This window comes from Phlebotomus argentipes, unplaced genomic scaffold, assembly GCF_947086385.1.
Source record: "Phlebotomus argentipes unplaced genomic scaffold, Phlebotomus argentipes genome assembly contig_15, whole genome shotgun sequence".
NCBI lineage: Eukaryota > Metazoa > Arthropoda > Insecta > Diptera > Psychodidae > Phlebotomus > Phlebotomus argentipes.
In genome coordinates this window covers 8,347,205-8,359,350 of record NW_026776181.1, presented here as the reverse complement: position 1 = coordinate 8,359,350, position 12,146 = coordinate 8,347,205, and the positions used below count along the sequence as shown (strand labels likewise).

Sequence of the window (12,146 nt, the reverse complement as noted above, 5' to 3'; positions counted from 1 at the left end):
ACTGAGATTTTCTGCGCTCTCATTGCTCTTTATCAGGCAGAAATTCTCATCATCCAGAGGTTATCTGTTGGTGGAAAAATAACGCCAAGCCGCAAATTCGCCTGAAGTGAGACAAGAGAACTACTCCAATATTTATTTCAATATTATTCACAGGATTTTGTGGTACATTAATAGTAAGTGTACATATAACAGATAAAAGGGTATAGAAACAATCCTTCCTCTCAGTTCACGCTGGGACTGTTGGGTTGGTAGATAAAGTCCTGCGCGTCTGGGTCCTTCTTGGGCTTCTCAGAGTCACTGAGTTGCTGGTAGGGCGGATTGTAGTGATTGATGGGCTTGTTGTAGATGCCCAGGCTCTGCTGCAGTTGCCATTGGCGAAGAGCTCTCTGCGTCTTGGTGCGCCGGATGGTCTTGGCCAGCATGAAGGCACAGATTACTCCGAGGATCTGCAATGAAAAATGACTTGAAGGCTATCTCAAGAGCGAGGAATTGATGGGGTTGAGACCTGAACAAAGGCGACCGTTGTTGCTCCAGTGGCAATCAGCATGGCGCTCTGGGAAATCACAAAGTTCATCTGGTTGAAGCAGCCGTCCGTGAACCAGGCGCACTCTGTCTCGTGCTCGCCTGGGAAGTGCAGCTCACAGCAGGATTCAGGCAGAACGATCTCTTTGGAGCTGTCCGTCGTGTTCACCGGAGCCAGAATGCCCTCCCAGTCTTCGCGTCCATTCACACCGCAGCACTGAAGAGCGGATTGCATGAAGTCCACGGCCTCACGCACGTAGTTGTTCTCATTGTACTTGTCCAAAGACTTGAACATGGTGCGCATGAGCATGTCAGCCACCTGGCCTTGGAGGACAAACGCAGAGATCGCAGCAGCAACTTCTAGGACGAAGATGACGGCCAAGAGCACGCCATACACGTTAATCATGAGGGTGCTTTCCTTAACGGCTCCCACGCAGCCGAAGATGGCCACGACCAGGAGGATGAACCCAATAGCCACCAGAAGGCTGGGCGGTGACATAAAGTGGTCATCGACGAAGATGTCGAATTCATTGAAGATCGTTTTAATGGTCAATCCAACGGTGATCAGGAGCACCGAAGTGAGCTTCAGGAGGAAATGAATAATCTCAGTACACTTGTGAAATACTTTCTCATACAATGTTATCAGTATTCGCCATGGTTTTATTGTGTTTTTAAGGCATATTGCAATAACTTGGCACGACTTTGAGTCACGCTGATAAATTTCCACTCAAAAATCCTTTAAAATATCACACATTTTTAGGAAATAAATTCAACTATTTTATTAAACCACTGCCAAATTGAGGATTTTTGTCTGGGTTTTCCTGGAAAAACTGTTCAACAACAATACGCAATCGAATCGCTATCACTGAGCTGTGATAAGACATTATCGATGAGTTGGACTCTATTTCAGTTGGAAAAAGTATGTTTCAGCGCTCAATTAGACGGTGTTGTCCACTGAATTATTAAAGGACTTGCCTTGTAAAAACTGCACTTGAATATTGATTATTTCCCTTGGGGCTCTTAGAACGCCCATGACTCAAGGTTGAGACGGAATAATGCGTGTTTTCACACAAAATCTACTCACGACAAACATAAAGTTGATGACAAACAGCATGTACTTGATGCAGCGCATCCCAACGTTGAGATTATTTGAATTCGCAGTCATTTTTTCTGCTTATCTAATCCGACCTGGACAGAGAATGGTTTTCGCGTTCGCCACTAAATCCCACTAATAGCAACACTTTGTCTTCACACCAACTGACTCTGTGCAACCACAGGTAAGCACTTGAAGGTGGCGAAGTGGCAAAAGCCTTATCATATCTTATCTCAGCGAGCACCTCGTCTTTCTCCGCACAACCTCAGCTCCAGTTCCAACTCGGCGACTGAGCCGAGCTTCAACGCAAACCACCCAAACGACCACGTCGAGAACAAACACTCGCGAACGCGCAAGTGTTGGCACCTGTGAATTCAATAACTGGTGTGGGAAAACGCTGTGCGCTCGAATCACACCTCTGCTATCAGAAAAGTATGTGCTCCCATTGTGGCCCTGATAAAAAAAATTGATGTTTGAGCTTTACGCACGACAATGGGTTTCATTCGCTTCACCATTTCATCCAGCCAAATTAACTTAATTGTTCCCCAAGAAGAGTTATTTCCCAAGTTTCCCAAAAGCTTTCATAAGAAATATGAAACTCTATACAAAATTCATGAAGAAGGCAAATCCAAGTAAATATCGAGACTTAATTTACTGGGGGTTTGAAAAGAATTTTCTATTAATGCGCAATAAATTTCATTTCACTATAGTGCCCTTGGCTGGAATTAAGCGCTATAAATGATGCCTAGGTCAGCGAAGAGACTCCATTTAGAACTTGAGGCATGTGACAAATTTTAGAAAAAGTCGCTAAAGTAATTCTCTGAAGTCCCTCCCATTCGAAAGCCCCGCCCATTTCGATCCAGAAATATTCCCCTTCACAGCCAACAACGCAACGTTGTGAAACCTTATCTGAAAAATGTTTCTGAATCACACTTTTCAGATATTAAATCGCCATAAAATTTCTGTGAAAAAACAGTCCAAATATCAGTTGAATCACATTTATAATCCACGTTTATTATCTCTGTCGCATTAACACGATCAATTTCACCAAAAGAATTTTTCAATGAGCTTCGCTCTTACCACAAAATTTTGCTTTGCATTCTGAAAATCGAAATAGTGTAAACCTAAGAATTACCATGAAGATGTAGAATTTCTTTTATGCTTCACTGCCTGAGCTGCTGAATAAATTAAAAGAGAATACAGTATTTGCAAGAACAAAACCTCACACTCAAAGATTTTGCTACTGAAGACAACCTCAAACAGCTTCAGGCTCAGAAGCCTGAGTGGCCTCCTTGTTTGTTCTTGATCTGCCTCGCGAGGTAGCAGGCGAAGAAGATGCCGATGAATTGGATGATGCAGATGGCAATTCCGGCCGCTCCTAGACTCACAGCGTGCGCCATGATGTAAGACGAAAATCCTGAAAGGCATCCTTGGGCTCGGTCACCTAGCCGGGCATCCGTGCACTCGAACGGTCCCATTTGTCCTTGCGGGATTTCGCAGCAGGACATCGGCAGAAGCTTCTTTTCTGTGTTATTAGCAACTTGCGTCCAGTCTGTGGAATTGTGAACGCCACAGCATTCGTACTATGGAATAGAAATAACGATGATCAGACGAGAGCGACTCAGACTCATCCTAAAATACTCACTTTCTGCTGAATAGCGTCCCAGAGACCGGTGGTTCCTGTAGCCGCTGGGTTATTGTTCACAAAGTCCTGCATGCTGTCCCTCAAGCTTCGTTCCAGAAGAGCCTCAGTTTCATTCCTCAGAACATATCCACTGATTCCGGCTGCCAGCTCCAGGATGAACACCAGCACGAGCAGAATAGAGAAAGTTAGGACCATGCAGTAATTCTCTCGAATAGCGCCCTGGAAAGATCATTCTAATATTAGAAGTGTGCTCTAGTATTAATTACTTGACAGTATATTTGGAGTACTTTATTGACAAAAAATAGAAAAGAAAGAAATATCTCAAGTGGAATACCAAGTAATCAGAGCTCTCATCGCTGTTACAATCACTTTATCGGCTCTATCGAGGTGAAAATTGTACTTACGTAGCATCCGAAGAAAGCGATGATGAAGATGATGATTCCGATCGCGATGAGGAAGGCTGGAATGGCGAAGAATCTGTCCTCCAGCAAGTGTTCATAGCTGAAAAATGCTCCTTGCACGGCCAAACCAATCGACAGGAGAATTATGCCCGTGATCTGCAAAAGAAAAATCCCCACAATAATTCCGTCAGCGCGCATTTCACTCTCCTTTATCTTATCACATCGCGGAGCTTTGTGCTGGCCAGAGAACAAAAAAAGCACCTTTCGTGTGATGATCTAAATAAATTACTAACACCGCGCGATAGGATTGGCATTGTTGATTCACCTCAGAAGCTCTATATTAATTAGCAAGTCGAGGGTGAAAATATTGGCATGCTCCTGACAAATACGTGGGGAAAACCTTGACTTTCCGCCTCAGCGTCAGAGTCAACATGGAAAACTTACCACAAAGAGGAAATTAAATATGAAGAGTAGATATTTAATAACGTTGTCGCCACCAGATAAGAGAGTCATCTTGGCTGTTTTTGCGTGCTTCTTCCCTCCGAGTTGCCTGACAAATCCACCACTGTGTCACCTAAAAGGCAAAGAAAGCTCGTTATCAAGCGCTAAGCCAGAAGGTTTATCAATTGGAATTTCTGTGCTCTCCGTCTAATGTCCATGATCTTTTGTGTGACTGCAAAAATGCCCTAGAAGTGGCCTTTGAGTCATTAATTTGCTTTGCAAGAATTCTTGTCCATCACTCGGCATTGAAATCAATCAAGTGCGGTAAATCGATGGAATTTCACTATTCTTGTTCTTTCTTGGTTTTGTGCAGAACATTTTTTTTCTATCTTTCCTATTAGGAAATCAAATACACTTTCACATTAAAAGCCATTCAATTGATGCTGTTCGTAATCTCAATACAAAGTGAAACATTAATGAGTATTTTTCTTCGAATTGATAAGGCTATCATCTGATATCATCTTCAAACAACAATATTTCTGTCCTTGAGTGAAGAATTGTGTCTCCATTTAGGGGTTGATAAACCCTACAAACTGTACCACATTTAGCATATTCTCTTCATAAACACCGACGACATCCGACGACATACTTTTATCATTCACATTTCCATTTATATAACCAACTAGTTTGCGAATAATAGTGGAAAAAAAATTTAGGCATTTCTGCATCGAAAACAGTCAAAGTGTTTTCAATTGGGAACGATTACGTTTCAAAGGTCGCGAGTTCAATTGAATGAATCTGTGAATCGATCACTGGGATTAATGAGCTTCTCCGTTCTACTCATTTGCCTGATCAAGATGTTCACGCACATGTTGCAAAGTGACGTGGAAAGTCTGGCGACATGTGTTCTTTCTCGTGAATGGGGGAAATTCATGAAATTCACTATTTCTGTAAACAATTTTATTCTCGTCTCTTATTTTCACTTTCAATTACGGAATTTGCACCTCATATTAGTTACTTTTCATCATCAAATAGACTGTATTTCTGCTCTTATCATCGCCTTGATAGCAACAAAGCCCGAATTTTTTTTCACTTTATCACAAAATCATTGAACAAAAATCGAGGAATTTTCGAAGAACATTTTCTTCAATTAGAGTCTAATGGCTTTCCACGAACTGTCGCAGTGTCTCACCTTTCTTTCACGCGTGTTGCAACAAACTATCCAAATTGGGGAAAAGATGAGGAAAGACCAAACTTTTCCGCGCGATCCGCTCACACGTGATGTTACTTTCAGACTGAACAATTTCCTCGCACTGACTCAACGGCTGTCTTCGATAAATGTTCCGGAAAAGGGTTGGGCAGGTACCAAAGTTTCAGTAAATTTCATGTCGAACGCATTGTTCCTCTTCAATTTCAATAATAACATCGATATTTGTAATAATTTTCACAATTCTATTGCAATAATAGAGTCTCTGCTTCAATGCCTCATTCCGAAAGGCGGGAAGCGATGGAAACCATTTAACAGCGTGATTATTGAGTCTCTCCTCCGCAATGGGCAGATGGCGCGCTGGCTGACGAAGGGCAAAATCATAGATTTGCTGCAGAAAACATACGCGAGGGGCGTTTCAGTCTAGGAGTGTTGATTTTGTTTGGGTCGGTATTCCTTCGACGCTGCAGCAAATATCAGTTTTAATTGGTGTTCTCTCGAATAATTCAATTAAATAATTCACCAGCGCTCTCGTAAAGTCATTGACAGTCAGGTGAGTGTGGAAAATGTGCGGGAAATCGCCCGCTTTCGCGTTTTCCCGCGGGGCCCCCATGTCTGCACAGGGCGAGACTCTCCTTATCATCAGCTGCAATTCTCAAATGGCTCTTGTTCAGTGAAAGAGCAATAATTGCGGAGAAACCGAAATGATTCTGCACGCTCCGCAGCGCCCCAGTGACTCGTGATGGTGTTTTCTCCGAGGAGACGCACTCGCCCGAGGAACCACCCCAAAATTTCACGCCTCTCCAACCCTTACTTAATATCTATCGATTTTTTTTCACATCATTTTTCGACAGATTTCCCTGAAACTCTCGAGGGAATTGCACATATACACACACTTTCCACCTCGATTTCCCTCGAAGAATGTTTTTCTAATTGCAATTACACTCAGTGGATGGCTTTTGTCTTCCCACTTCTCGGGCCCTCAATGCTGTTCCCCGTTAATCCGAGAGCAGCAGAAATGCGCTGACCCTTTTCCGCCGTCTTTGTGCTCCAAGCCAATGTTCGCGCTCCGCAGAACATTCCGCGGGAGGTGCTCTTCTGGTGGCTTTGCTCTGTGCCAGAGAAAGAAAAGGTGTGCGATGGTGGAAAACTCTGCAGTTTGCTCGACTCCCCAGCAAACTGCCTTCTTATGACGCTCTGACAGCATCTTGAAGGATAATCCTGTGCTGTCATAGCAAGGATTGCACTCAGACTTAACTTCAGAAGCGTTATTTATCAAATTCTAATGGTTCTTGCTAGAAATTGGGCGTCGAAAGCAGTATTTTCCAATATTTTTACCAATATTTTAATTGAACATGTTTTTAACTTTGACCTAATAATCAATCAATTACAATATAATCTTCTTTTTGAGTTATTCGGTCCTAAAACTTACTGGTTTTTATTTCAAATTTCGCACTCCCAACAAAGTTGCATTACTGGAAATCGATTAGAGTTTACATAACACTTGTCATTAACCCAGGTCAGGCAAGCATACATTATTATCTACTAATATAAGTGCCTTAAGAAATTAAAAAGCTGGTTTTCACAGAGATTTGGGATTTCTTGCTGTGCTCGTTTCTGGTGAAGGCCGGGAAGTGAAGCGTGGCAAGACTCTGGATTGCGTATTCTGAATCACTTCACTCGATCAAATTTAGCGGATTACGCTATTGCTGTTCATTGGGCACTAGATAAGAAATTGCCGGGGCTTGATAAGAGCGCTTCGTGACGATTGAATTGTTGGGGGAATTGAAGAATGCTGATTTACAATTGAGAATCCATCTAAGTTGTGCAGTTTGTGGTCTGTGGCAACGATCTTATCATGTCTGCCTGCTTTTTTTTCCTCTCATATTCATCCACTTTTTCAAGCGCTCTCGCCTGTTTATTACTTACTCTGGCCTTCTTATCGGCTGTTTACTGGTTGGCAGAGAGAAAATGAATTATAAGTAAGAATATAATGCAATTTATGTGCTGTCGATACGCGACCACAAACAGGGTTAATTTATTCATAAAGTGCGGGGAGAGATTGAGTCTCGGAGATCGATTTGATGGAGTGGAAAATCCAGAAACGGGTTAATTAATTAACCCAGAGGACTTGACGGGGAGTCTCTCGGACATTCTTCCCGTTCGGACGCATTCCTGAGCCATCGAGTGTTTATTGTTGGGCCAGGAGGAGCCAAGAAATGGATTGTGGCGACTATCATTTTGATGGCATTGCGTGCCTCTCTTCGGTCATATAAAATAATGTATAGATGTGCCACGAGGGACCCACTCATTTCCTCTCTCTCACACCTGTGCGCGCGCGACGTTGGTGTGTATTTTTACCCCAGCACAGATCAGGGGTGCAAGAAGTAGGAAATAAATAATTTTTGTACAAGAGTTCCTGGGCTGTTGAGCGCGCGAGGGTGGGAGTGAATGTTGGTAAATAATCAATAACTGAGCCTTTTCTGTGCTCTTACAGGTGGAAAAGGAAGAGCCCCGACAATCTCTCACTCCATCGCGTTGAGATTGATTCATTACAGTCTAGCTGGGAATCGTGTTATTTAGTGATTTCCTTGCTGTTCGCGGGGAAATTCTGCAATTCACCCTGAGCAAATTCACTCCCGATCGAATGTGGGTCACAACCTTTCCTCCTTCCTTGTTGCTTGAGCCACAATTGGGGCGCGCGTACCTTGGTCTTATGCCTGTAGTGTTTGTTGGTTGGTGGCGGAAAAAAGGGGGAAAGTCTCATTTATTCAGGCAGTCATCAGCGAAAGGGGAGCAAAATGTGCCGAGCACTGCGAAAACTGTTGAATTATGAATAATGTCAGTGTTCAAATGAGGGCAATCTATCTATTTTCCTTGTCTTGCAATCGCCAATGGGACAAAGGAATCCGCCAGGGTGATTTCAATCGAGGTTATAGGGTTAACAATCCTCATAACTTCCCCTCTGTCTCATCAAAAATGGATTTTTCCTGCTTCGACTAATGAAAGTGTATAACTTTTCCGTTTCAGGACTTGAAGTGGAGATTTAACAACAGTGTGAGCATTTCAATAGTGGTGAAGCGTTGAAAAGAAAAGCAGCAATGGCTTCGTGTGGAATAATTTGCGTCAAATACTTGATGTTCCTCTTCAATCTTCTCTTTGCCGTGAGTATTGAAGCATTGTGAGATTCTCCGCCATTTGTATGGTGTATGAGTGTGTCTAAATTGTCTTATCAAGAAATGTTGTCTGCAGAGTTAACATGGAATGTAAAACAAGTGGAATAGAGTGTTCAAACATACACTCAATTATTTGACTTTGGACGAATTTATCACTGTTTACTCTTTCGTTTTCGAGTATGTTTTGAAGGTAAAATAGAGAACGTTTCTTGTCATACTCCTTTTTTGAGATTATTCTGCGTGGATAAAAGACTTATGGTTAAGTTGATTAGTTTCACATAAGCTTACGCAATACAATTCGTCCAATTCCTCATCGTATTATCATGTTTAGAGACTTTCTTTGGAGAGCCTTTGATATGTCTCAGCTGGAGATTCTGCTTCAGCATCTTAATTTGCATAAAGAGTCATCATCATGGTTCACTTAAATAATCAAGAAATTATGCCGAGAATTCCGTGTGTTGATGTGAGAATGGAAATGGATGGTGTTGTTTTTTCATTCTACAATTTATCTCTGGTCATTGTGGTTGAGAGAAGAATACTGTGTGGCGAATTTCACAGACAGTGCGGGAAAGAATTCAAGTAGAGGAACTCCAACAGGTGCTTGACGGTGGAATTACCTTCAATTTTAATCGAATCACGTGAGAGGAAACATCAAAGCGACAGAATAATTGTTGTTCGTGTTTGATGGGAGGGAAGGAAATCAGAGAAAATGAGTTGAATATCTAATTATGCTGTGATGGAGAAATGTGTTTGTGTGGAAGGCTGATAAGAGAGATTGTGCCTTCTAACCCACTTTGCTCGTCTCTTGATCATTTCAGCTCACGGGTCTTCTGATTCTGACCGTTGGGGCAATCATTCAATCATCCTACAATCACTACTCCAACTTTGTGGGTGAGTGTCGCGCGCAGTCTTTCTCCTATCAAAATTCCATGTCTCATTGGTGTTCACATCATCAATTGCAGATCACACAATTTGGGTGGCACCAATTCTACTCATCATTGTCGGATCAATTGTCTTCATTATCGCCTTCTTTGGATGCTGTGGCGCCGTGAAGGAGAACTCATGCATGGTGTTGACCTTCTCTGTGTTCCTCATCATCATTTTCCTGCTGGAAATTGGCATTGGCATTGCTGGATATGTGAAACATGGGCAACTCGAGGACATCTTGGAGAAAGGCTTCAACTCCACGCTGCACAACTATGACAAGAACGTGGATTCGCAGCACGCCTGGAGTCTGATTCAGAGTGAGTTGAAGTGCTGCGGCATTCAGGGACCTTCGGACTGGCAACAAGTATTCCACAACACCACTCTGCCCACATCGTGCTGCATCGAGATGCCCGTGAATGTGAATCAGTGCACGAAGGAGTTCGCTATGAAGGATGGATGCATGCCTGAACTACTCGCCCTGCTGCAGAAGAACGCTCTGATCCTGGCTGGAGTTGGAATTGGAATTGCCGTGGTGCAAGTATGTCAATCTGAAAATATGACGCAATCCTGGTCTTATCAACATTTCCTGCTCTCTTTCCAGCTGCTCGCCGTCTGCTTCGCTTGCTGCTTGTCCAGAGCATTCAAACGAAACTACGAGGCGGTTTAAAGGTGGCGAAGGCGATGGAGGTGGAATTATCTCACGTGAAGAATTCAATATCATTGTAGTCACGCTGGAATTCTCGAATGAATTCTCCCGTGAGAGAAGGTTGGGTGAGGAGGGAAAAGGACAATTTTTTGGAATCTTGAAACATTTGCAGCTACGCATTTTGCTCTTGTAATGAACCATCTTTCAGAGGATGTCGCGAACTATTTGGAATATATCTTTGAGAGAATCCTTTTGATGGAAATTTAACCGTCTTTTTTTTGGTAGAATTGAGAGAAAGCGGTACGATTAGTTTATCTATTGGAATTGAAAGGATATATTTTGCAAATGTTACATATTTATACATCGCACCTTATATTTGATAGATATTTTATCGTATTAAGCTTGGAATTTATTGAATTTGCATTGAAGAGCTCTTCGGGTTTATCAGAAGCACCGGAAATCCTTCTTTTATTCCACAAAACATTTACACAGAGAGAAATACATTTAAGATGGCAATTTCTATTTATTTGTGATAAGGACGACTTTTTAGGTGTATATTTATTAGTTCTGTACATCACAACTGGTAATTGGGACCATTTTTGCACGGGACAAGCATTTTTGAAGCATGAAAATGTTGAAAAACTCTGAAAAGACTATAATTCAGTCCATTTTTTTTTAATATTGATATAAATCTTGAGTATAAGAATTAATGCATAAGTTGAGCTCTTCATTATTGTGAACATTGATTTTAATGTATAGTTCTAGTCGAGTAAGGGTTCTTTTATATATTTGTGTACCTATTTCAATGGCAGGATAAATCATTTATTTACAGATTATTTGAGTTTCTCACAACATCAAAAGAAATACCATGAAATATGAAATACAAAAGCAGGAAAATATCATAATATTTTCTCAGGGTGTTTTTGATATAAGATTATACACATGAGAAAACGAATTTTTGAAAACCATACATTTTGAATTAACACTTTAATGGGAATTTGAGTTGATTTTCTAATCTTTGTTTTGTCTTGCAATTAAGCATAAGTATAATCAAGCTTTTTGAATAAAATGTGAAATGATATTTGACATAACTGAGGAATATCGTGCCTCTTTTGTAAGCAAAACAATTTTTGTAGGTGGAAAGGAAAGTCAAGAGAGCAATTTTTATTGGTAATCACACAATATACAATTCAAGTACATGTATTTTATCCACTTATAGACAGTTTGACGTGTAATCAAACGAAGTAATGTTTAAGATGAGGGAGAATAACTCATAATAATGGAAATAATCTGTCCACATATTGATGTTCATTTTAATCTTGTGATTAAAGTATAAGACAAAATCTCATGTTTTGCACTGATTTCTGAAGGAAAAGCAAAAGAATCTTTTTGAGTGGAAAATCTCTAATGATATGAGGCTTATTGGCGAGGTAATTTTGACGAAATGGTAAAGTTAAATTCTCAATTTTTCAATTCATCTCACAAACTCATGTTAATCGTAATCTTTATATACTGTGTAAAATTTTATAAGGAGCATTTTTGGTGTAAATTTATGTGTATTATATCCATATAAATAAATATATCCCTACACAGAAAAAAGTCTTGCATTTTAGACAAAGTTTATGAGCGAGAACTGATTGGAATATTTATGGAAATATTGTGTCTTATCTCAACAATAGAAAGCACGAATATATTATTAATGTACTTTGCCTCATTATTTTCAATTGAAGTGCGATTTCAACCTTGATTTTAATCCTCTGCAGATTCTCATGGAAGAGAATGAAGATTGATTGAAATTTTGTACTGCAATTTCTGGGGCGAGATCAGCCCATGAAGCATATTTCATTTATGTTTCGAAACACAACGGCGTTCGTATGAATTCTTAATTTTTCATTATTAAACACTTTGAGATGATCAACTTGGAAAATGTCAATGTATTCTTTGATTCGGGACACTAAATTGCTGTAAATAAGAATGAAATAGTTGAATTATATTGCTGAAACAATTCTGAAAATGAGAGAAAAGTCTGAAGAGAGTTAATTCTATCGCACACAAAACCGCGCTTTGCGAGAACAATCGAGAATTCTC

General features: G+C 40.8%; 3 protein-coding genes across 4 annotated transcripts; 1 reads left to right on the top strand and 2 right to left on the bottom strand.

The window, feature by feature from the left end:
• Positions 1–107: 107 nt before the first annotated feature.
• On the bottom strand, positions 108–1,920 carry LOC132261940 (CD63 antigen). Its single transcript, XM_059760995.1, has 3 exons — positions 1,607–1,920; positions 506–1,105; positions 108–446 (listed from the first exon to the last, which is right to left on the bottom strand). The coding sequence occupies exons 1-3, from the start codon at positions 1,685–1,687 to the stop codon at positions 222–224; spliced, it is 906 nt and encodes a 301-aa protein (XP_059616978.1). The 5' UTR covers positions 1,688–1,920; the 3' UTR covers positions 108–221.
• A 688-nt stretch (positions 1,921–2,608) lies between these two features.
• LOC132261942 (CD63 antigen) lies at positions 2,609–5,412 on the bottom strand. Its single transcript, XM_059760997.1, has 5 exons — positions 5,295–5,412; positions 4,106–4,235; positions 3,665–3,817; positions 3,261–3,479; positions 2,609–3,198 (listed from the first exon to the last, which is right to left on the bottom strand). The coding sequence occupies exons 2-5, from the start codon at positions 4,172–4,174 to the stop codon at positions 2,887–2,889; spliced, it is 753 nt and encodes a 250-aa protein (XP_059616980.1). The 5' UTR covers positions 4,175–4,235; positions 5,295–5,412; the 3' UTR covers positions 2,609–2,886.
• A 326-nt stretch (positions 5,413–5,738) lies between these two features.
• Positions 5,739–11,647, top strand: LOC132261943 (CD63 antigen). Of its 2 annotated transcripts, none has more exons than XM_059760998.1 (5): positions 5,739–5,862; positions 8,340–8,473; positions 9,304–9,376; positions 9,448–9,950; positions 10,014–11,647. In XM_059760998.1, exons 2-5 carry the CDS (start codon positions 8,411–8,413, stop codon positions 10,077–10,079), a joined length of 705 nt encoding a protein of 234 aa, XP_059616981.1. In that variant the 5' UTR covers positions 5,739–5,862; positions 8,340–8,410; the 3' UTR covers positions 10,080–11,647. The 2 variants fall into 2 exon arrangements, with proteins under 2 accessions (XP_059616981.1, XP_059616982.1); XM_059760999.1 differs by lacking the exon at positions 5,739–5,862 and adding an exon at positions 7,349–7,656.
• The last annotated feature ends 499 nt before the right edge of the window (positions 11,648–12,146 follow it).